Below are 26,996 nucleotides of genomic sequence, written 5' to 3' on the forward strand. Positions count from 1 at the left end.
TCAAAGGTGACAGGGATCTGGGAAAATATCATGGGAATTGGGCAGAGAAGAGACAGCAAATACGGGAAATGGGAAATGGTATTGGCATATGAAATTCTATCCATCGGTACAGTTATCCTTATATCTAAGCCAAGGAGCCCTGGTGGCACAGTAGTTAAGTGCTCAGCTGTTAACCGAAAGGTCAGCACCTTGAGCCCACCTGCCGATCCATGGGAGAACAATATGACAGTCTGCTTCCACAAAGATTACAGCCTTGGAAGCCCTAAGGGGCAGTTCTACTCCATCCTATAGGGTTGCTATGAGTGGGAATCAACTCAACAGTGGGTTCTTTGGTTTTTATATCTAAGCCAGGGTTACCATATACAGTTCTGGTTTCCCTTCTCTCCTCTATCCCTGATATCCCAGAATCAAAGTCCACCTATAATAATCAAAGGGGTGAAGAATTTCCTGTATGACTCCAACTTGAAAGAGCAAAAAAAAAAAAGGAGGATCTGATCAAAGTATACGAACAGAATCACCTGGAACAGCTGATAAATACCAATAATTTACTTCCTTTCCAGAGACTTAATTTTAAGCTTTCTGGCTCTCTCAAGCCCAGGAATTTGATTTAAGGTATTTTAAAGATATTACATAATGATATGTAACTTTACATGGCAAAGAGTAAATAAATAGAAATCTTTACCCTATTTTCCCCATAAGACAATATTAGCTAAAGATAGTTATAAAACTTAAATACTGAATTTTCAAGCTTTCATTTATAGAATAGAATAAAAGGATGTGTAAATAAGCATGTCTAATTTAGAGGTTTTTGTTTTAAGTAACATGTCAATAATATAGATAAATTCACTAGTGTCACTGTATTTTTAAAATTATGACTCACAGGCCTCCATCTGAATCTCTGGGACGCACTCAGGTCTAAAGAATCAGAATTTGGGGATAGGGCTCGAGAATATGCATTTCAAACAAGATCTTAGCTGGTGCTTACGCACACTGAAATTTGAGCTCTTCAGACCTTAGATTCCAGAATGTAAATGGACCGTTAATATTTTCATCAAGCAGAGATAATTACAGTTTATAACAAGAATTCAAAGGTGCTTTTTTTTTATATATATCTTGGAATGCCTACTAATCAAATATAATTAATAGAGTTTTGGAGTAAAATGCATTTTGATGAACTATAATTCTTGAAATTGAAAAGTTTACTACATATATTTCAAACAGAATAATCTACTGGCCAGAATACCTTGTTTTCCATCCTAAGACCACGTTACTATGAGTGCAGAGTTCTGGGGTCTGTCATACTCACAAATCTATCTCCAGGGCCTAAAACTGTGCTTTATACATGCCTGGTACTCACCAAATACTGGCTGAATAACTGAAGAATTCTTCAAATATTCTAAACAAAGGGAACCACACTGATCCAAGAAATGTTTTCGTAACATGCTACATTTCTATTACCTATTAATTTTAATGAGAAATTACACATACATGAAGAGTACCCTCTATATTGTTGCCAAGTAAGTTTCTTTTCTGTTTTAGCACAAGTTTAAAATTCCTTAAGATTCTTCAATGGCCTCCACTACCCATGGCATCAAGAGTTCAACTCCTCTGTGTGGTATAATAGGGTCAGAGTTAAGACAAGTAGCCCTTATAACACCTAGCAATAGAATAATCAATTGGTTTTAATATTTGTCTGACACCATATATAAACTTCATTAAAATACAGCAAAACATCATTTATGTTCAAAAGTCCTCAATGCAAATGTAGCAGATTTTCTTAAATCTGTTTGTAATCACTCATCTTTGAGACATGGAAAAGAAAGGTGTTAGCCTGTGTATGGAGACTTTTTTATATTGTTACAATCTCTCCTCTTGGATAAGGAACATGAAGTTATACAGAAAACTTCAGTTTTGCAGGAATGTCTGCTTAAAATACACAAATTAGCGTAAGTTTGTACAGATTAAATTTGACCATAAAACACTTCAATTCCTACATTGTAAAAAAGTTATCTTCCCAAGTAAAATAAAGCAGTTGAACAATAACAGTCGCCAAGAATCAAGAACTTCAGCATAAACATGTGAAGAAGGAGACATTAACACAACATTAGCCAGGTACCACATCCAGCCAAAAATCCAATATGTAAGAATAAGGAAGATGGGTCCCTCTCTATCCACCATACCAAAGACTCATTCCCACTCTCCCTTCTCCCTGCACACACACATGCTGATATCTGTTATTGTTGTTACTTGCCATCAAGTCCACTCCAGCTCATGGCAACCATATGTATAACAGAATGAAACATTGCCTAGTCCTGCACCATACTCACAACATATGTACCTTTGAGCCCCTTATTGCAGCTAATCCTCCACTTTACCAGGCATGAGTCCTTTTCTAATGATTGGTCTCTCCTGATAATGTGTCCAAAATAAGCAAGAGGAAGTCTCGCCACCTTGCTTCTAAGGAGCGTTCTGGCTGTACTTCCCCCAAGACTGATTTGTTCATTCTTCTGGCAGTCCAAGGTATATTCTTCACCAACACCACAATTCAAATATGCATCAATTCTCCTTTGATCTTCCTTTTTCATTGTCCAGCTTTCACATACATTGAGGTGAATGAAAAGATCATGGCTTGGGTAAGGTGCCACATGAGTCACCAAAGTAACATCTTTGCATTTCAGAACTTAAAGCAGGTCTTTTGCAGCAAATTTGCCTGATGCAATCCTGTGGGGTAAAGTACCTACTTTACCGCAAGTAAGATGGACTCTGTCCTTAGCTCTGGAGAAATAATCATTGGAGTAATTGGGGTGCCTTGGTCTGGGACTTCCAGGCCATACCTGAGAATTTGTGTTGGCAAGTGGGGGCTGGCCAGACCAAAAACATTCACCTGGGCAACAAATATCAACTAGCCTCAGGAGGCATGATTTAGTTTATCATGAGGATTGGCTGACAAAAGCCTGGAACACTAGGGTTCAGAGAGCTTCCTGGTTGCTGAGAACACATACTCTCGGGAAGGGAGTGAATCCCTTGGATGTGTTAAGCTCAATGCTGGGAACCCTCTGAGACCTCACCCTATGAGTCCCTTCATTTGTATCCCTTCTGGCTATAATAAATTTGTAGTCATAACCGTGGTATACTCTCCATGATTCTGTGAGCGGTGCCAGTGAATTAACAAATCCAAAGGGGCAATGGGAGACAACAGGTCAGAAAGTAAGGGTTTTGTGTGGACTCCCAAGCTTACGACTGGCATCTTGAAGTAGAAACAGAAAACTAGCCCTGAACTGGTACCAGCATGTGACAAGGTTGGGGTGTTGTATGGACTCCCCAAACTTATGGCTGACATCCACCTATCTGGCAGTCTGAAGGATGGTGTTCTTTTAACTTGTGACCTCTAACCTAGCTCCGGTGGCTAGGGTCAGAGAGAGAGTGTGTTGCAGGGGGCAACTGGGATTAGATTCATGCTGATCCTTACCCAGCACATATGTCGTTTGATTTCTTGACTGTTGCTTCTATGGGTATTGATTATTGATCTAAGAAGAATGAAATGCTTGACAACTTCAATGTCTTCACCATTTACCATGATGCTGTTTATTGGTCCAGTTGTGAGGATTTAAACACACACACACACACACACACACACATATCCACACAGGTGTAATCCTTATTGAAGGCTGTAATCTTTGACCTTCATCAGTAAGTGCTTGAAGCTGTCTTCACTTTTGGCAAGAAAGGTTGTGTCATCTGCATATCATAGCTGTTAATGAGTCTTCTGCCTGTCCTGGTGCCATATTCTTCATATAGTCCAGCTTCAGAGATTATTTGTTCAGCATACGGATTAAGTAAGGTGAAAGGATACAACCCTGCTGCATACCTTTTCCAATTTTGAACTACACAGTATGTCCCTGCTCTGTTCAAATGACTGCCTCTTGATCCACATACAGGTTCCACATGGGCATAATTAAGTGTTCCAGAATTCCCATTTGTCATAACATTATCCATAATTTGTTATGATCCACAAAGTCGAGTGCCTTCATGTAGCTGATAAAACATAGGCAAACATCTCGCTATGAGTCGGAATTGACTCGATGGCAACGAGTTTGGTTTTTAAAACATCCTTCTGATATTCTCTGTTTTCAGTGAAGATTCATCTGATAACCTTTGCTCTATATCCTCTTCTGAATCCAGCTTGAACTTTTGGCAGTTCCCTGTTGAAGTATGGGTGTAACCGTTTTATAATTATCTTCAGCAAAATTTTGCTAGCACGTGATATTAATGATGTTGTTCGATAATTTCCACATTCTGTTTGATCACCTTTCTTGGAACAGGAACAGATTTCTTCACATAAAAGAGTAAGCACTTCCAGCACTGCATTTGTTTATTGAAGCATCTCATTTGGTACTCTGTCAATTCCTGAAGCCTTGTTTTTTGCCAATGCCTTCAGCACAGTTTGAACTTCTTCAGTATCAGCGATTCTGGATCATATGCTGCCTCCTGAAATGGTTGACTAGCGACCAATTCTTTTTGGTACAGTGACTCTGTGCACTCGTTTTTTCTTTTAAATGCCTGCAGGTAAGTATAATTGGATAGAGCCATGTGGATGAGCTAAAGAATTTGCTTAATCTAGTCCTAAAGCCTTTACGCAATATCAAGTTCTTTGGTTTTCATTAGTTTACTCAGTCAAATTATAAAGTATACAACTTCACAAGTATTAAATGACTATCCTACATATGTGTTTGTAGTAACAGTTGTCTTAGGTTGGGTTTTCTACAGAAGCAAAACCAGTGCAGTGTATATATAGAGATTTATATGAAGGAAATGGCTCGTGTGGCTGTAGGGGCTGGAACATCCCAAGTTGATGGGTCAGGCTAGAGGCTTTTCCTGACTCACGTAGCAGCAGGTATTGGCGAATTCAAGATGGAAATGTCAGACAGAAGGCCTCTGACTCACAGGCTCCCATGAATCCCAAGATTGGCAGGTAAGACAGCAGGTAAGCTGCTAGCTCAAGTTCCAAGAACTGGAGGTCAGATGGACAGGAGCCAGCTGCAGGATCCACAGCAAGCAAAAGCCAGTGAGCCTTGCCAGAGAGTCTACCTCTACTGGAGGCAGGTCATACCCCTAAGAAAATTCCCTTTCAACAGATGGGCTGCTCACGACAGATCTCATCATGGAGGTGATCAAATTGTATCAGATCTCATCATGGAGTTGATTACATCATTAAAAAAGCCACCTACTACATCATAACTGCCAAACTACTGAGGATCATGGCTCAGCCAAGTGGGCACACAACTATAACCACCACAACAGTTAAAGCTTCCTAGTATCCATAAGGAAACCCTGGTGGCTTAGTGGTTAAGAGCTACGGCTGCTAACCAAAAGGTCGGCAGTTCGAATCCACCAGGTGTTCCCTGGAAACCCTATTGGGCAGTTCTATTCTGTCCTACAGGATCGCTATGAGTCAGAATTGACACGACAGCAACAGGTTTGGTTTTGGTTTGGAGTATCCATAAAGTGACCACTTGCTTTTCCCTTCTATTATACCTATACTCAGATTCATCTGGACTGTCACCAAGATGACAGAAACAAAAGGTAAATCCAAAAATGTCTGACAGAAGAGTTAAATAAAAGCAAAAGTGTCTTACATAAAACTCTTACCTATATATTTTATTTATTGCTATGAGTCGGAATCGATTCGACGGCAGTGGGTTTGGTTTTGGATTCCACCACCACAGAAAACTTTAGTAAGCACTTTAGAATTAAATTTATGCATGTTTCTTTTTAAAAAAATGAATTTATGATCAATAGCAAATCTCTTACCAGTAAAAGGATTTTAAAGATGAGAGATTCCAGATCAGAAAATGTTATTTACTATTTGTACTGATTTACCATTTTATTTTAGGAAAATAAAAATTATTCTCCCAATGTAACTCCAGTGACTACATGGATCATATCAAAGCATATCCAGCCAAGTAGATAGAAAACTTCAAGTAATAAATTATCTTCAAACTAAGTTCTTTAAAGTTCAGAAAACACAAAGAGACTAAAAACTGACAATTCTGAAATATCTGCTTAGTTTAAAGACAAACAATAAAGCAATTATGAAACAATTACTTCTAATACAGAAATCACATCAATGAAAAGAATTTAAAAATTTAAAGGAAAGCTACTGGTAACGGCTTTGAAGAGAATTTAAAGACTAAGGGAAAAAAAAAATCCCAATGTCATGGAGAATGTAATTAATGTCACTGCATTTTACTTAAAAATGGTTAAAGTGGTAAACTTTTATTACATATATTTTACCACAATAAAATTTAAATACATATATACAAGAACGTTTCTCATCACACCACGTTTATAGCTAACCATAAAAGAATAAGACCAGGTTATACTAAGCTATTAAGTAATTTATCACTAACGTCTCCAACGTTTTCACATATGTCATGAAATCCTATATTTTTTACAATCTGCTGCTTTATTTTATAATACAACCACTTCTCACCTCTTCCATCAATAAAATCCTGATCCAAAAGCCATCATTTCCTCTCTAATCCTGGTGGCATAGTGTTAAGAGCAACGGCTGCTAACCAAAAGGTTGGCAGTTTGAATCCACCAGGTGCTCCTTGGAAACCCTACGGGGCAGTTCAACTCTGTCCTATAGGGTCACTATGAGTTGGAATTGACTCAACAGCAACGGGCTGGGTTTTTTCGGACTGTTGCAATAGCTTCCTAACTTTTCTACCTGCTTCCAACAGCACAGGGGTAGGAGTGAGGGGTAGGAGAGACACAGAGATAGTATCTTCTCTATTTGGTACACCAATTAGGGGAGGGGTGAGAGACGTTCTAGTTAAGGAGTTATTCCTGGGAAACTTGGTGTTTTTCCACGGGAACCCAAATAAACATTTTAAAATCTAAACTGGATCCTGCTGAAAACTCTCCAATGACTTTCCATCATATACACTCTTCACTTCATTCATGTGTCAGCTTAAATATTACCGCCTTGGAGAAGCCCCGGTTGCACAGTGGTTAACAACTTGGCTCTTAACCAAAAAGGTCAGCAGTTCGAATCCATCAGCCACTCCTCGGAAACCCTATGAGGGCAATTCTACTCTGTCCTACAGGGTCGCTATGAGTCAGAATTGACTCGACAGCAATGGGTTTTTGGTTTAGAGAAGTCTAACTATCCAAACTAAAAAAGCTTCCCCTTGCAAAACCATTTGCATGTCATTCTTCCTACTATACTATTTATATATTATGTACCACTACTATGTTATACATTTGCTTGTTTAATATCTCTCCAACCTTAATGCCCACTCCCCAAAAGGTAAGTTCCCCGAGGGTAAAAACTTTGTCAGATTTTTCACAACTAGTTTCAACACCTAGAACAGTACCTAGCACATCACAGGCATTCAATAAATAAACAAACAGAAAAAAAACCAAACCCATTGTCGTCAAATCGATTCCAACTCATAGCAACCCTACAGGACAGAGTAAAACTGTCCCATAGAGTGTCCAAGAAGCACCTGGTGGATTCGAACTGATGACCTTTTGGTTAGTAGCTGTAGCCCTTAACCACTATGCCACCAAGGTTTCCATTCAATAAATAGAGCAATTAAATGAATGTACCACATTGTCATACATTTATAAAATCTAACAATCAGTAAGAGTCTGAGTAATAAAGACCTGGATGACATACATAGATAGAAAGAAATGCTGCTGATAAACAGAGAGGTATGACCATAGTAACTCTCACTTTATCAGTGAATTTTTTTGTCTTATACTTCCCTACACTCACTAATAAATATTCCATTGACAAAGATCCCATATATATCACAAAGTGAACGTGAGATTTAAAGACAACAATATCTCACCGATCTAGCCATTCTTGTTTCAAAAAAAAAAAAATGAAGAAAAACAAGCTGAATTACACTGCTTAAGTGACCCCAGAATCAAGGAGAACTCACAAGAATTCTCCATACCATGGCTGATGGGGAAAATACCAAGATTCCCAGGAATACTCTTTACTAGATCCTCCCTCCACCCTCCCTCACACAGCATACCAACTAGATCCATAATAGCTTTTCTGAACTGATACTAGTTCTGAAGGCTATGTTATCTCTTGTACTGGCATTGGGCTGCCTGATAATCACATGCTATTTTAAAACTGTCTGAAGAGGTTCCAATGAACCCTTATCCTAAACTGACTGGCAAGTTAAAAACAAATGACTTCATGTAAAATCATTCTTACCTTGAACGTGTCAAGCATAAAAGTACAAAACTCAAAATTTAGGTGATACACATATCATAAAAGAGAGTTTTAGACCTAGAAGTAATCAAAGATATTTGCTGTTTTCAACAAGTACTAAATGACCCACACATACTCCCTGCTGTAACAGGAGACACAGAAGGGAAGACTTAATTAATAATAGAGTAAGTATGAGGAGTTATAAAAAAAACAAAACCAAGATTTAAATTAAGAGATCTGTCTAATGCCCTCATTTTAAATCTAGGGTTTTACTTTATCACATTTTTCCCTGACATTACCATTTTATTGCCTCAAATTATAGATTTATATCATCTGACTTTAATCCATCCACAAGATATTTAAAGCTACCATAATTTCAAGAAATTCACCTAATTTTAATCCAACTGTGCATTCCTAATATTATAATATTCCACTCACTAACTGCTCCTGACATGAAAATTCAAAGCATTAAAAAAAATAAACAGATGGACCATCTAATCTCATTTCTAGGTCATGATCAAAAGTAATTTCTCTGGGGTTTTGTACACTGCATGGAAAAGGCACCTAAAGAAGAGTACCATATGTGCACTTTATAACATAAATCCTAAGCAATTATAAGTTTGAAGCTTTGTACCTGTGTGATGGAGAGGGAGCTTCAAATTGAGGCACTGTGCTATCCTCACTGACAGGAGAGTATAAACCGCTCATTTCCTGAAAGCACAAATACTTTGAGTTATAGAAGATACTCCAAACAGAAGCTATGTACCTCAAAAAGAGATATGACATTATATTCCTTTAATCCTACGTTTTCATCAATCCCCTTTTTGTTTCAACATTCAAATTTCTCAAGTCTTCCTCTCTATAGAGTATAAAAGAAAGGATATCTGAAAAGTTAACAGACAAGACTTTTGGATGGTACAAATTCTTACTCCATGTCTCTAGAAGGTATTTAATAAAAATTGTTTACCACTAATGAAGTCATCAAAAGCACAAAAAGACAAATGAAATGTAAATATTTTAAATGAAATGTACAGTAAATTATACAACAGTGGACTATAAAGCCAGGAAATTAAAGTTAGTCATGGCTTTTTTTTTTTTTCCTTATCACTAAGCCAGGATAGTCATTGCTAAATATTAAGATAAATATGACAGAATGATAACTGGATCATCCTGTACAACTCTTTTTAAAATACAAAAAAAAAAAAAACAGAGGACATGTCATGTCATTCTCTAACTTAAAAATATCCTTTACAAACATAAAGAAAAGTTAACACTACTCTGATTCAAATATTAACTTTGCTTAATAATTACTTAAATTCTAACTTTTTGTTATTAACCCAAAAGAAGCCCCCCTGATAAACTATTATTGCATAAATCATGCCTGTGAATCATACTGACAACCTAATCTCCTTTTATATGAACTACATTTTGATTAACAGAAACACAGTAAATTTTAAAATACTACCAAAGATGCTTAATCAGGGAGGATTATTTCTGGCTAATCAAAAATCAGCTCATTCATATGGCCAAGCAAGTGACATAAATACAGTAGTAACAAAGTTAGGAATGCCACATGGGATACTGAACCTCCACTACATATAAAATACAATGTCATTTAACATGTTCTACATATCAGCAAGAGAAAATTATAACATGTGAATAATTAAAAACACACACTAAAATTAATGTAGCTGAAGGCACTAAACTCGTGTCATAATATCCTGTGAGCTTCCCAGGGATCCTCCCATGAATTTCTGTGAGTAAACTACATTATACTATAAACTACTAGAATACTGGTATATATTCTCATAGCTCTTTTTAAATTTATCTTAGCACTTAGTAATGCATAGAATAGGTAAAAATTATTTAATTAATAAAAAAATGGAATAGCCACAAATCATGTTAATGGTAATAACTGAAGGTTTTGGTAGGAACTGATTTGAGTTAATGTAATGAAACTCCAAAAAAAAAAGTTATTTTTTTTTCAATCTAGTCAAGAAAAATTATGGCAATAAAATACTATTTTAAAAAAACCTACATTTTATCACCAAGAAAGCGTTCAGAATGCTTTTTCTACAAAAAATGCAGTCTCAAAATTAAAGTAACATCTGTTACTTTCTTCAGAAGCAAGGCCAATCTCATAAATTTAATGCAGCAACTTAAAGTGACAATTTCAAGAAAATTAAAAATTGCTAGAGTTGCAACAATGTCTTGATTTCTTACTTCCACTCTTTTAATATCCTCTTCCAGAACACTTAACTCCTTCTGGATCTGTTCCAGTTGCTGTAGTTAAAAGAGAGAGAAAAAAAAAAAAAAGCCTAAACCAAACCATACTAGCATCATCACAATCATAAAATAACTTTACATTTGGAAAACAATTTCTAGAAAATGGGGTACTAACGGTAAACTGTAGGAATGAAAAACCACAGACAAAAAAGCACCAGAAGGTCCAGTGTCAAAAATTTAAATGCGGAGCCCTAATCTTTAAAGTAGCACAATGTAACTACAACAGGGACTGATTTTATAATAAAAATATGAAACATGAACAATGACAAGAAGTGACTTAATAGAAACACATGGTATCCAAAGAACTTTTATATTACTTTATTTAATTCTCAAAAACAACAAAAAATATCAGCATGTCAGTTGTTACTCATTTTATAAATCAAAAATAGTTTCAGAGGTTAAATCCTTTGAGAGTTAATCAAAAGCAATCACAAATTAGTATCTTAATATTTCCTTCTTATGGATTTTAAAAAAATACTTAAGATGTTTTATATTTTATATCTTGCCTGTTGCATCATAATCACCTTCCAGGCCATTTAAATGCAGATACTTTAATTGTTGAATAGCATTCAAAAATTTATTTAACCACTCCCCTCTTGCTGGAGATTTAAGTTGTTTCTAAATTATCATCAATGATTCTGGAACATAAATCAGTCAGCACTTCAGATTTTATTAAGAGATTATTAAAAATGGAATTATTCAATCAAAAGAAATAAAGAACTACAAAGCCTTCACTATATAACACAAAATTCCTTTCCAGAAACAGTACAATTTAAATTTCCGTCACCAGGATGCATAAATGGCTGTCTTACTCTAACCAGATATGTTGAAGCAATTTTTAAAATTTAAAACAACAGCAATGTATACTTATATAATGCTTATTGTCAGGTATGAAATAGGTACTATTACATACTAGGAAAACAAGGCACCAAAAACCAAAAAACCAAACCTGTTGCCGTCGAGTGGATTCCGACTCATAGCGACCCTAAAGGACAGAGTAGAACTGCCTCATAGAGTTTCCAAGGAGTGCCTGGTGGATTCCAACTACTGACCTTTTGGTAAGCAGCCGTAGCACTTAACCTCTATGCCACCAGGGTTTTCCAAATGAGGGACAGAAAGGTTAATGATATTTGGCAAAATCATTCAGCTAGTAAGTGGTAGAACTGGAATTCAAATCAAGGCAGCTTTCTCGCTCCAAAATTCATGCTATTAACCACTACGAAATACCACCCCTTGAAAATACTATCTTATAGTTTTAACTTGCATTTCTTTAATGACTGGTAAGGGTGAACAGTTTTTCTTAGGTTTATTAGCATTAGCACCTTCTTTTCTGTGGCAGTATATGTATAATTGATAATCTAACTGACAATTGATTCATTCAAATCTTTACCAAGCCTAGGAACTTTTCTAAATACTGGGCAGAACAGCATTTGAAAAAAATAGTCTGAATTATAATATATACATCAAGATTCACAAATTAGAAAACAAACAAAATAAAACCAAAAAAAAGCAGAAGAGTGGAAACAATAGAGAGCATACATTAATAAAATGGAAAGCAAATATACAATAGAGAGGATCAACAAAGCCAAAAGTCAGCTGCTAGACAGGACTCATAAAATTGATACATCCCTAGCAAGAATTGATCAAGAAAAAAAAAAAACGAAAGAAAGAAGTCACACAACAATAAGCAGTATCAAGAATGAAAGACAAGCCACCGCTATAAAAACCCCAGGGGCATTAAAAATTGAAGGGGCTAGCTGAAAAAGACAACTCATAGAAGAAGTACGTAACAAAAGAAATATTAAAAACAAAAACCTGAATATGCTTATAACTGTTTGAGTAACTGAATCAATTAGTTAAAACTTTCTGCAAACAAACCACAGGTCCAGACAGCTTCTCTAGAATGATCTTTAAACATCTACCCAAAATGACTACACAAACTCTTCCGAGAACAGAAAAAGATGGTATATTCACCAGCTCATTTGAAAAAGCTAACATAACATAGTCTTTTCATAGCAAAGCAGGACAAGATCAGTGTAAGAAAAAAGTTATAGGACAATCTCACAAACACAGGCGTAAAAATCCTTAACAAAACATTAGCAAACCAAACCTAGCAATATAAAAGAGAATACTATATCATAATTAAGTTTGGTTTATACAAGGGATGCAAGCATGGTGACCAACCATCTCGGTGGAGTTTCCTGGGAGAGAGGACTTCCAGTGCTAACATTAGGGTAGTGCTAGGCAAATCAGGATGGTTGGTCACCCTAGGTACAAAGCTGATTGACTTTCTAATGTTAAACCAATGTAATTATTCATGTTAACTGAATGAAAATGAAAAATCTTATCATTTCATATGCACAAAAATTTTGGAGAATGCTCAATCTTCATTCATGATTAAAGAAAAAAAATCTTCTTAGGGTATCGGGAGAAAAAATATACTTCTGTGAACAATAAAAAGTACCTACAGAAAACATCATACCTAATGGTGACATGTCGAAAGCTTTCCCTTTGAGATCAGCATCAAGACTAGGATGCCCAGCTATCACCACTTCTATTCATCATTGTACCGGAAATCCTAGCCAGCAGAGTAAGACAAGGAAAAAAAAAAAAGATCTAAGGATCATAAAGGTTTAAGAAACTAAACTGTTATTATTTGCAGATGGTGATGCATACACAGAAAACATAAGTGAGTCTACAAATAAATTATTAGAATTAATGAGAATTTAACAAGGTTGCTGGATACAAAAAAAAAAAAAAACTTTATATAAAAACACAACTGTATTTTCTATACCAGCAACAGTAAGAAACTAAATTTAAAGACAGAGACATCATTTATAACAGCGTGAAAAATTACTGAAGAGGTAAGAATAAACCTAAAATTAAGATGTGTAAGAATCATACACAGAAAAATATTATAAAAAATTGTGGAAGGAATATTTTTTAAAACCTAAATATATAGAGAGAAATACCATGATCATGGATTAGAAGAATCAATATTGTAAGATGTATTCTCCTAAATTGTTCTGTAGAGTCAAAGCAATCTTAGTAAAAATCACAGCAGATTTACTGTGGAAATGTAGCAGCTGATTCTAAAATTTATATAAAAATACAAAGAGCCATGAATAGCTGAGACTTTCCTGAAGAACAGTAACTTACTTTAAAGCTTTAGTATTTAATACAATGTTGTACTGCTACAAGGATAGACAAAACAGACCAGTAGAGCTGAGAGAGAGCCTAGAAATAGACCCACATGTATACTGAAAATTGATGCATGACAAAGGTGGCACTTAAGAGCAATGACAAAAAGATGGATTTTTTTAATAAGGGATGCTTGGAAAACTGAGTATCCATATGAAAAGATCCCTGTACCTTATATACAAAAAAAAACTCCCAAGTAGATTATAGACCTAAATGTGAAAGATAAAAGAATAATGCTTCTAGTAGATAGCATAGGAAAATGTCTTCATGATCTCAGATGAAGACAATCTCTTAACCTGACCCAAAAGACACTAATTATAACAGGGAAAATACTTGCAGGATTTACATCTAGAATCTGAACAACAAATCATTAACAAAATCAACCAAATAGAAAAATGCACAAAAGCCTGAAACAGGTACTGCACAAAAAAGAATACGCAAATGGCCAAGAAACAGTACCAAGTGCTCAACCTCATTAGTCATCAGAGAAATGCAAATTAAAACCACAATGAGATAGCGATACATACCCCAAGGTTGGCTAACCTGGAAAAACAGTATATTCATAGGGTATATTGGGAGTGCAACAGGAACACTCATACTGCCAGTAGGGGTAAATAATATAATCGCTTAGGAAAAGTTTGAAATTATAAAATTTGACAATATACATATCCTGGGTCCCTGGGACTCATCAATTCTAATTCTAGACACATATCTGATATTCATGCTAATACACACTGTTCCACCAAGGCTCCATAAGAACAGTTGCATTGTTTGTAAATAATCTAAAACTAAAAACAATCCAATGTCCATCAACAACAAAAATGGGATATATTCACCAAGGCCTCCACCAGACTGCATCCAGTATAGCTAGATGGTACCCGGCTACCACCACTGACTGCTCTGACTGGGATCACAACAGAGGGTTCTGGACAGAGCTGGAGAAGGATGTAGAACAGAATTCTAACATAAAAAAAAAAGACCAGATTTACTGCCTGACAAAGACTGGAAAAACCCCGAGAGTATGGCCCCCGGACACCCTTTCAGCTCAGTGGTGAAGTCACTCCCGAGGTTCACCGTACAGCTAGGGATTGGACAGCCCCATAAAACAAAACGGGACTAATGAGGCACAGCAGTCCAGGGACAAGGACTAGAAGGCAGAAGAGGACAGGAAAGCTGGTGATAGGGACCCAAGGTTGAGTAAGGACAGTGCTGACATGTAGTGGGGTTCTTAACCATTGTCATAGGGCAATATGTGTACTAACTGTTTAATGAGAAACTATTTGTTCTGTAAACCTTCATCTAAAGTGAGAATAGCAGCACAACTGGAAGAATGTAACTGACGTCACTGAATTGCACATGTAGAAATTTTTGAAATGGTTTATCTTTGGCTATGTATATTTTCACCAGAAAAAAAAAAAAAGGTCCTCCAAGGCCGAGAAGGGAGCGTGTTGACATGTCATGGGGTTGTTAACCAATGTCATAAAACAATATGTGTAATGACTGTTTAATGAGAAAGTATTTGTTCTATAAACCTTCACCTAAAGTACAATAAAAAAAGATTTTTTTTATAAGGGGTATATTCACATAATGGAATACTATACAGCAACAAAAATTAATAAACTACAGCCACACAAACAATGTGGGTGAATCTTAACGTTGACCCAAAAAAAGACAGGAATAAAAGCACATGACACAAGTACATTTATATAAAGCTCAAAAAAAAAAAAAAATACTTAGGTAGCAAAACAATAAGGGAAAGCAAAGAAATGATTATGACAACTATTAGGATAGTGATTACCTAATGGGCAAAGAGGGGAGGGTGTTATCTGGAAGGGGTAAGCAGGGAACTTTGGGAGTCCTAGCAATCAGGATGGTGGTTACGTGGGTGGTCACTCTACTGCAGTTCCTTAAATGGTTTGTTTTATGTGCTTTTTTATGCTTTTCATTTCATATTAAAAAATACTTTAAAATTCCATTTATTAAAATTCCAAATAAAACTGAAAGAAAACCAAGACTCATCATAACTGTCCTATTACAGTAAATAAAACAGGAACCAAAAATATCCAGGAGCATATTTTAAAATTTAATCAAACATAGTATAAGAAAATATTGGCTTTTACATGGAACCCAAAGCCCTTTTGTTCAATCTAACCATGACAGAAGACTAACATGTTCAATACTGTTATTTATTAAATGGTGTAGTAACCCAGTGCCATGCAGTCAATTCCGATTTATAGAGTCCGTATAAGACGGTAGAATTTCCTCAAATGGTTTCCAAGGCTGTAATCTTCACGGAGGCAGACTGCCACATCTTTCTCCTGTGGAGCAGCCGGTGGGTTCAAACTACCAATCTTTTGGTTAGGAGTTGAGCACTTAACCACTGCACCACCAGGGCTGCTAAATGGTATGGTAGGCAGCCTCTAAGATGGCCTCCCATGATCCTCACCTTCTAGTACTCACTCTCTTGTGTAATTTCTTTTCTTGCATGTGGCCTAGGCCTAATGATTTGCTTCCAACAAACAGAAAAAGTGCTGAAATGTCACTTTTAAAGTTAAATTAGAAAGTCTGTGACTTTTGTCTTCAACACCCTCTTCTGCTTTCTCACTCACTCACTCCGAGGGAAGCCAGCTGCCATGTTGTGACCTATCCTACGGAGAGGTCCATGTGGCAAGAAACTGGTAATTCCATCCAGCACCCAATGTGTGAGCCTGGAAGGGTTCCTACCCAAGTCAAATCTTGAGATGACTGTGACTCAGGCCAACTCCTCTATTGTAGAAACCCCGAGTAGGCACCCAGCTATATGCACTGTTACAAGATTCCTGACCCACAGAAACTGAGATATCAAATGTTTGGTGTTTTTAAGTCTCAGAATTATTTATTTCACAACAATAGATTACTAATGAAAATGCCTATATTTTCCAGGCATATACATTTCATTAAAGAGTCATTAGGGAAAAAAAATCAAAAATGAAAAATAATTGTAGAATTCTAATAACCCTAAAGTACTACCCAGATATGACACTGGAGTAATACGTACATTAAATCTGAAAAGCAGATTTAACTTTTTTAACTGGTATATCAGTGACTAAACCAACACTCATCATAATCTCAATTAAGAGTTAATTATGAATTCACAAAGTTAATTTTCAAAGTCTGAACGTTACTCTTAGGTAAACAAATTAAAAAGTAGCACTCTGCCTCCTGGGCATTCTGTATTTTACTTAAATGAGTTCAAGCATAAACTATTCGACAGTAGGTAAGATCTTTGCAAGTATATTCATTTTTAGCATTAAACATGCAAACATACTTTATAATATACACAAGAAGATATAACCACTGTCTGCAGTAAAGTATGAAGTATTAATCAATTACATTTTCTAAAGTCTATTATAGATTACAAATCACTACTGTACCCAATTCCAATCACAGAGAAATTTATGAAACTTAATCAACCTAAAACCAAACCAAACCCATTACCGTCAAGCCAATTCCGACTCACAGCAACCCTATGCGACAGAGTAGAACTGCCCCACAGGGTTTCCAAGGAGCAGCTGGTGGATTCAAACTGCTGACCTTTTGGTTAGCAGCCAAGTTAACCACTGTGCCAACAGGGCTCCCATAACAACCCTACAGGACAGAGTAATGGATAAATGCTTCAAATGTTTATGTCTGTTAAAAGTCTGTTCACCTAGCTACATAAAGTTCCTTGTGTAATTAAAACTGAAATACTCAAATAACGTCACTCAATCATGGGTACATTAAAAACAGGAAACCCAAAACATATTAATGACAGTGTATATAATACCTGCAAGAGGCACCAACATCCAGAAGTATCTGGAGCTAGTACGTTTCGTGGTTAAATTGTGTACTAGAAGAAAATATGATCCAAGGAGCAAAATCAAAAGGCTTATACTAGATTCAAGCAAGTCAAGCTGAAAATAATACAGCATAATTAATTCACTCAGGAGTTTAATAACAAAAATATAGAAATGCTGATACTCTGTGATAAATGGCAGTACCCTAGAAGAAGGTGTGCCTGGAGGGCACCAGTCGCTATATCAGAGAGGCGACAAATTAGGATGAAAAGGAAGAGTTACTGCTGGGAAACAATTCTCCACTGTATCGCTCATGTTTCTGAACATCTTGTGATAGATTTTGTTTTGGATTACTTTCTGAAGGATGTCTGTATAGTGAACAGCCTGGCAAGACAGAGGAAAGAATTGTTTTCTGACCAGTATAATAAAAATAGGCATTATTTTGGACAGTTTTGCTAGCAGCCTCCTTTAAAAGATCAGGGTTTCCTAATATCAGGATTTCTCAGCTGTGTCACAAATCCATTGTGTATACAGCATCTACCCAAGTCCCTATCACCTTCTTGGGATTTGACTGACATGGGGAACTGATGTAAATGTCAGCTGAATCGATGCTGTCAGCTGCGCCATAACAACAACACGCTTCATCTCTGACATGGGAGTCTCATGTCTTCTGCCAGCAACTATGAAACTGTGGCAGGGTAACTTGTTAACTTGCTGCTGTTGTTCTTAGGTGCCGTTGAGTCAGTTCCGACTCATACCGACCCTATGTACAACAAAACAAAACACTGCCTGGCCCTGTGCTATCCTCACAACTGTTGTTATGCTTGAGCCCATTGTTGCAGCCACTGTGTCAATCTATCTCGTTGAAGGTTTTCCTCTGTTTGGCTGACCTTCTACTTTACCAAGCATGATGTCCTTCTCCAGGGACTGGTCTCTCCTGATAACATGTCCAAAGTATGTGAGACCAAGTCTTGCCATCCTTGCTTCTAAGGAGCATTCTGGCTGTACTTCTTTCAAGGTAGACTTGTTCGTTCCTCTGGGCAGTCCATGGTCTATTCAATATTCTTTGCCAACACCATAATTCAAAGGCAACAATTCTTCTTTGGTCTTCCTTATTAATTGTCTAGCTTTCACATGCATGAAGCAATTGAAAACACCATGGCTTGGGTCAGGCAAAACTTAATCCTTAAAGTGACATCTTTATTTTTTAACACTTTAAAGATGTCTTTTGCAGCAGATTTACCCAATACAATGCTTCATTTGATTTCTTGACTGCTGCTTCCATGGGTGTTGATTGTGGATCCAAGTAAAATGAAATCCTTGACAACATCAATCTTTTCTCCGTCTATCATGATGTTGCTTATTGGTACAGTTGTGAGGATTTTTGTTTTCTTTATGTTGAGGTGTAATCCATACTGAAGGCTGTGGTCTTTCATCTTCATCAATAAGTGCTTCAAGTCCTCTTCACCTTCAACAAGCAAGGTTGTGTCATCTGCATAGTGCAGGTTGTTAATGAGTCTTTCTTCAATCCTGATGTCCTGTTCTTCCTCATACAGTCCAGCTTCTTGGATTATTTGCTCAGCATACAGATTGAATAAGTATGGTAAAAGGATACAACCCTGATGCACAGCTTTCCTGATTTTAAACCACACAGTATCCCCTTCTTCTGTTGGAAGGACTGCCTCTTGGTCTATGTACAGGTTCTGTGTGAGCATAATTAAGTGTTCTGGAATTCTCATTCTTCAAAATGTTATCCATAATTTGTTATGATCCACACAGTCGAATGCTTTTGCACTGTCAATAAAACATAGGTAAATAAATATCTTTCTGGTATTCTCTGCTTTCAGCCAAGATCCATTTGACATCAGCAATGATATCTTTGGTTCCATGTCCTCTTCTGAATCTGGCATGAATCTCTGGCAGTTTCCTGTCGGTGTACTGCTACAAGTGCTTTTGAATGATCTTCACTAAAATTTTACTTGTGTGTGATATTAATGATATTGCTCAATAATTTCTGCATTCTATTGGATCACCTTTCTTTGGAACGAGCACTAATATGGATCTCTTCCAGTCAGTCGGCCAGGTATCTGTCTTCCAAATGTCTTGGCATAGATGAGTGAATGCTTTCAGCACTGCATCTGTTTGCTGAAACAGCTCAGTTGGTATTCTGTCAATTCCTGGAGCCTTGTTTTTCACCAATGCCTTCAGTGCAGGTTGAACGTCTTCCTTCAGTACCACAGGTCTTTGATCATAGGCTACCTCCTGAAAGGTTAACTTGCTAAAAGGGTAAAAATCTGAGACCCCTCACAGTTTTTTATAGTTATATGCTGTATCCTTATGACCTGAGACAATTTCAAATCTAACAATCTGTTGCAGGCATCAGTGGACCCCTAGGGAAGCAGTAATTAATACTCAAAAAACTTCAGTGGCTAATGAAAACCTTAAATATTTCAGTACACAGATAAAGACCAAGACATTTCATTTAATCCCCAGGTAGCCTCATGGTTGGAATGCCCACTTAACTGACTCATTTAATCATTCATTATTAGGTATTTTCCTATGGACTGAGTCTCACTTTCACTCTCAGTAAGCCCAAGTCTAAGACAAAAAGAAAACATGTAAAAACCACTGCAACACAATTTCACACACTGTATTTAAAACAAAAAAGGGCATGTAAAGAATATGAAAAGCTATCACTTTCTACAGAGTTTTCCAGAGCAAAAAACGGTGACAGTGAATGTGTAACATTAATAATTTTATTTCCAAATACTATAAAATCTTCATCTTGCTACTCCAAGTGTGGTCTGAGGACGAAGAGCATTAACATCACCTGAGGCTTGTTAGAAATCCAAAATATCAGGCTCCAGCACAGGGGCACTTAATCAGAACTTGCATTTTCACAAGACTATCAGGTGATTCTCTTGCTTATAGAAGTCTAAGAAGTACTGTGTGATGGGGCATTCAGACAAATAAATGACTGGACACTACCTCCTCTCACAGCCAAAAAAAAAGAAAGAAAAGACACAGGTAAGTCTTAAACTTATAATGAAAATAATGCTTTTATTGATAAAGAGTATTAAAATCACAACTGTTACCTCAGTAAAAGTTAAGAAAAAAATTTACTCAAAAATCACAGAATGACTATTTAGCCATAGACAGTAGCATAATCCAGGAATATCTAAATAAAGTCAGGAAAAAAACAAAAAATAAGACATAATAATCAAAAGAAGGGGAAATATCATATTAAGATAATGTAAAGTTCTGGTACTATATCAAAATAAAAACATCACAACATTTTATTTTTAAACAGATTGAAGATAGCCGAGAACCCAGAACATAATTACATATTCTGTTTTATGGTTGTATTTTTTTCTTTTTAAAGAGTAAAAAGTACCCTAATTAGAAAACTCATGAAATACAAATATCAGAGATTTTAGACAGTTAGGAATTTAAAGATAAAAAAGCTTTCAAAGTTAATTATTTTAGCATGTTATACAGAGCACAGGATTTGCCTATTTGATTCTTCCATATTTTGTACAATTGTGAAATGACTGACAAATTTTATAAACCGTGAATAGGAACTTTCTAGCTATAAAAATGTTAAAATATATTGTCTTTCAGCTATCCTGCATAACTTCAGACTGTCCAAGTTCTAAAGGGGTAGCTACATTTTTACTTGGTTTTTACCCACATGAATTTTTTCATAAGAAAAAAATGTAACCTGCTCTACTTAAGGCTTTATTATCTAAACTTTCCAAAATTCTCTTTTCATGGTGAAGAGTGGGTTGTCTGTCATCTTATAATTCTATTTTCTATTTTCTATAGCTCAGAGATGTCATCATATTCAATCTTACTAAAAACTATTCAGAACATCTGCCAAAAAAACATTTTTAAGTTATCAATTGTAAAGGTAAGAGAAATTAAAGCTTTAAAATTCTGCAAATTCAAATGTTTTTTAAATGTTTAAATGTTTTTTTAAGCCTGAAATGATTTCACAAAATGGAAATAACCCGCTGCCGTCGAGTCAAATCCAACTCATGGTGACCCTGTAGGACAGAGTAGAACCACCCCATAGGGTTTTCAAGGAGTGGCTGGTGGATTCAAACTGCCCACCTTTTGGTTAGCAGCCGAGTTCTTAACCACTGTACCACCAGGGCTCCAAAATGGAAATAGTCAATAATGATAAATGATACATTATGTGAAACACACAAAATAATATACCTCTCTCTTATTTCTTCTTGCAACCTTGAGGAATTCCATAAGGATCTGTAGTTGGGCTGCATGTGATTCCTACAATAGAAAATTATAATTGTTCTTTTAAAAATATAACTGATTTCAAAGTTTGCTTTAAAATCCTAGTATAACGAGTATAAAGCAACTTCATGCATCCATTTAACTTTAATCTACTACTTCTATCTAGTCAGTTTTACCACTTGCCAACTGGCAGTTTTAAAAGAAAGTCATTTTCCCCAAAACTAACATACTAATTTTTAAAAACAGGTGTTCTCAACTGCGTAACTCGTCCACCATGCTGAAAAATCAATTTATGGGAAGTGGCAAGTCTGTTATGACTCCCAACTTCTCTTCCCCACTCAAACTAATAAAATATAAAGGCAAAAATCACAGTGGAACCAACGGAGTTCCTAGACACTAAAATCGCTTTCCCGGTAAGAACTTCATTTGCAGGGGTAGGCATAATAAACAGGGAGAAATCCATAGTTTCCAACAGTCAGATTTACTATTCCTGGCTATTACCTACTCATACAGATGTGAGAATTTATTCTAGTAGAAGACTTCAGTCAAAATCAAACATTTAAAAACAAAAAAGTAATAATATAATCCAGTTGAAGGGAGAAAAAAGAACAAGTAACCCAAACTGATAACTGAAACAAAACAGATAAATGATAATTATCAGCTTTGGCATTTTCTGCATATCAAGACATAAAAATACAAGTATATTATGTTTTACTGTTAAAATTCACATAAGAAGGCAAAGGTTTCCAAGTGAATCTGATAAATACACGTAAAAAGGATATTAAAAGCTAAAAAGGAGATCTTTATGAACATATATATACAAAGGGAAAATAAAAAATGGCCAGTGTAACAATACTAAATCAAACAAGCAAACAAGTAAGGGAGATTAATAAAACTTTTTATCTGTCTATGCAATGAAATTATCTGGGGCAATTGTTAAAAAAAAACACAGGGTCCAAATTTGACAAATTCTGATTCTATTGGTTTAGGAAAGGTTCTAATCTATGTGTAGCAAGTGCTCCATATGATATGGATAAGGCAGTTAAAAACTGAAAAAAAAAAAAATCACTACAAAAAAGCATGGCCACCCAACATCCCACTCAGAGTCCAACCCCTAGGGGGTGGGAGGGAATCTTTGCATTTTAAAGGATAAGAGGCATAACAGATCAATAAAATTTTTAAATCCAGGCAAAAAAAGTACAAATAAGTGAAGACAAGAACTTAAAATCACAGTAAAATATCCCAATTAACAAACACAACTGAATTAATGTTTCACATCTGAATGACTTTATAAAACACTACAGTATCATGAAGTTTAAAACGTGAAATTTTTTTTCTAGCATTACAAAGCAGCATTTATGGACCTTAGACATTTTCTTGAGAAGTAAATTAAACTGTCATGCAGAACAAAATCATAAGAGCTCTGTGTCCCAATAGTGATGACAAAGTATCCCAGATCATCTGTATCCTCCTTGGGATTTCTTTTCACTGATTATCTATCTACTGATTATTTGGCTAAAGAGCAAAGACCACATCTTTATATAAAAAAGGACATATTGCCAAGGATGCTAATAAAAAACAGTTAATTTGCAAAGGAAGTATACTATTTTCAAAATATAAAGTTTGAATACTTCATCTCAGTCTATCAATTAGAGCATGTAAACAGGTCAAGAATGCAAACAATCTGAACAAAGTTGGGGGGAAAAGTCACCCAAAGTCTCAAGGTCAAAGGGAAACTGGGACAACTAAGTATACTAGGAATTCAGCTTATGGCACATTCTTCTGCAGTTTAAGCTTCTGTAAAGGAATGACTTCAAGAAAGGAGACAAATGGCAAACCATAATTTTATATGTAAATATAAAAGAAAATTACATAAAAGAGATAGTGAATAAAAAGAGAATGCTTAAAAATGGGAAGAGTATAATTATATTAAAATAATGTGTAGCATATAATCTTTTAGAACAATCTCAGATTTTAGACATGAAAGTAATCTCAAGTCATTTAATGCACTACTAAAAATAGAAGCCCAAGAAGCTAACTTTCTAAACACTTCCTAAAATTGTCAACATTTTCAAAATGACAATGATCATTTACCCTACTTCTCTCATTTTCAGATGAGGAAACTGGGGCTAAGAAAAAGTCAGAGTGAAAAAGAGACAGTGCTCCTTGAGACAGCAAGTTTCTGTCACTTTTGTCCCATTTAGTTCACAGTCAATTGTCTCTAATTCAGAGCATGTCTGCCAACTGTCAAGAATTTCATTTTACTTGGATCCACAATCAACACTCATGGAGGCAGCAGTCAGGAAATCAAAAGATGTATTGCATTGGGCAAATTTGCTGCAAAAGACCTCTTTAAAGTGTTGAAAAGCAAAGATGTCACCTTGAAGACTAAGGTGTGCCTAACACAAGCCATGGTATTTTCAATCACATCATAAGCATGCGAAAGCTAGACAATGAATAAGGAAGACTGAAAGAACTGACGCCTTTGAATTGTGGTGCTGGCGAAAAACACTGAGTGTACCATGGACTGCCAAAAAAACAAACAAATCTGTCTTGGAAGAAGTACAACCAGAACACTCCTTAGAAGCAAGGATGGCAAGACTTGATCTTACGTACTTTGGATATGTTGTCAGGATGGATCAGTCCCTGGAGAGGGACATCATGCTTGCTAAAGCACAGGGTCAGCAAAAAAGAGGAAGACTCTCAACGAGACGGACTAACACAGTGGCTGCAACAGTGGGATAAAGCATAACGACGACTGTGGGCATGGTGTAGGACCGGGCAGCATTTCATTCTGCTGTACACAGGGTCACTATGAGTCAGAACCAACTCAACAGCACCTTACAACTGCCAACTGAAATGGAATATGCTTCAAATTTTTATAAAACACTGTTTCTCTGTACTTTCCTATCCTTCTCTGCAATAAATTTTTTTTATCCTAAAAGTAGGATATTAATTATCCCTATTATGGAGAACGGAGCAACTTACTGCCTGATAAGAGACTAACACAATTCAACATGTGAATCGTATGATTCCAATTCCACCCTTTAGTATCCTTCTGATGATTTAGCATGCTAGATAGCTTTCCAACTGAGAGAAAATGCACCGGTCAGGCCTATGTAAGTATCTAGTCTAAATGACCTTTAGCTATTTCATTATAAATGAATAACTTGGTCCTTGTGAGTTTAATTATCCTGAGTTTGTTTTTCCAAGTACAATGAACTCTACAGTGGTTTCTCAGCAAGTTAACAGCAGACTGGACACAGCAGAGGGAAGGCATAATAAACTCAAAGATATTTCAGTATAAATTTAAACTGATGCACAGAAAGAGAAAAACAAAAAATAAGAACACAGCATCAGACTTCTGGCACCATGGCGCTCTAGGCAGAAGCACCATGCTGTCACTCCATAGCAAAGATCTGAAAAACTAAGCCAAACAGAGAAAACAGGAATCCTGAAATCCTAAACATAAAATGAAGAGATAAAGAATTCAGCCAAGCACCAAATGGAATAAGAAACTGACAGCGAACAGAGAGCAAGGAGACATATACGGAGAGGTCCCCTATCAGCTAATGCATAACAGATCTGCCATCTTAGACTCCTATCACTGACCAGCAAATAGGGGGTTCGAGAAAGCAGCTTCACGGAGCTTCCAGCAGGAGACAGAACAACAGGTAAACCATAATATACGCTTTCCCACCCCCCAACCTTCTTCACCCCAACTCGGCCTCCTCTGCTTCCTGCGGCCACAGTCCCTTGGCCAGGAAGCACCGGCTGTTTGGACTCCACCTGCCCGTGCTGGCCGACTCCCTGACTGCCATTTGCTGGCTGCTGGTGTTGCTTTTTTCCACTTCTTTTGATTTCTTCCTAACGTCTCACCACCTCCCCCTCCTTTTGCTCAAATACCTGGCTCCATGCGCCATCTTTGCTTCTTCCTGAGGGGCTGTGGAGCTCCGTTCGAGTGTGGAACTGCTTCCCAGTCCGTGCTGCCACGCTGGTGGGATCCTGGGGCTTTTGTTTGTTTGTTTTCTTTTTCTTTTCTCGAGTTGGGAGCCCGTTCGAACTGGGTGGTGCTGTGCAGCTTGCGACCTACTCCCTCAGCGTGGACAGAGGGATCCCTGAGGGCATTTCTTTTTTTGTGGATTTTTTTCCCCCCGTTTTTTGGGGGGTTTTCTTGTTCTGTTTTTTTTTTTTTTTTTTCCTAATTTGTTTTGTTTTCTTTTCCCTCTTTTTCCCTTTTTGTCTTTCTTCATTAGTCAGTTTCTCATCTCTCTATACCTTCCTTCTCTTCCTGTCCCCTGGATACCTGGCGCTGAATACCTCTACACCTCCTAGCCAGGCTGTACTTCAACACCTTGGAACAACTTCCCCAAATCTTGTAGCCGCACCGGTGGGATCCCTGGGAGCTCTGCTGCTCTTTTTTCTTTTTAAACTTTATTTGTTCACTGTTTTTTCTCTTCTTCTTCCCCTTTTTTTTCTCCATTACATAGTCTCTCATCTCTCCACTCCAACGGCAAGCTCACCTAGCACTCTTTTTTGTTTGTTTGTACGTTTTTGGCTCCTGTTCCTCTCTCCTCTCTCCCATACCCATCTTAGCTCCACACATCACAATCTCCCCCCTCCATCCTGCCTACCGGCACCGTGCGCTTAACATCACACCACCAAGCAGCACAGGCACGCCCTACCGGAACCTGCCCTGCACTGACTACCAACCCGCCCTGGTAGCTGTAGTAAGTACCACAAACAACCCATCCAACAACTCCTCTTCAGCTAGACCTGCCCTGCTGTCCCATATCTGAGTGACTGACACTGCCAGTTGGAGAAGGAGGCGAAAAGTATCGTACCCACAGACAAGCAAACAACAAAGAACACACAGCCCGCCTGCTCAGACATACCCAAATTGAAAAAAAATAAAAGGACGAAACAATAAATCTACAATCAATAAACGAGAAAAATAACTACTGAATGCCCCAAAGACAGCAGACAATATCAAAACATTTACAAAAACAGGACAGAATGGTTCCAGTAGGCAAACAAAATAAAACACCAGATGACTTTCCAGTAGAAGAAAAGGCACTAGAACTACCTGATAGGGAATTCAAATCTCTAATACTCAGAATTATCCAAGAGTTGAAGCAAAAAGCAGACAAAAATGAGGAAAAAATAGACAAATTCACAGAAAAGGCAGACAAATTCATGGAAAA

General features: G+C 36.8%; 1 protein-coding gene across 7 annotated transcripts in view; it reads right to left on the reverse strand.

Annotated features, from left to right (window-relative positions):
• The window catches only part of COP1 (COP1 E3 ubiquitin ligase), a 235,295-nt gene that overhangs the window by 165,927 nt on the left and 42,372 nt on the right, over nucleotides 1-26,996 (reverse strand). For all 7 annotated transcript variants that reach the window (XM_004372845.2, XM_023728059.1, XM_023728060.1 and 4 more), the window contains 3 exons: nucleotides 21,760-21,828; nucleotides 10,460-10,519; nucleotides 8,871-8,947 (listed from right to left, as the gene is read on the reverse strand). In XM_004372845.2, the coding sequence (XP_004372902.1) occupies nucleotides 8,871-8,947; nucleotides 10,460-10,519; nucleotides 21,760-21,828 (206 nt within the window). The remainder of the gene's footprint in view (nucleotides 1-8,870; nucleotides 8,948-10,459; nucleotides 10,520-21,759; nucleotides 21,829-26,996) is intronic.

This window comes from Trichechus manatus, unplaced genomic scaffold (assembly GCF_000243295.1).
Source record: "Trichechus manatus latirostris isolate Lorelei unplaced genomic scaffold, TriManLat1.0 scaffold00021, whole genome shotgun sequence".
Classification (NCBI taxonomy): Eukaryota; Metazoa; Chordata; class Mammalia; order Sirenia; family Trichechidae; genus Trichechus; species Trichechus manatus.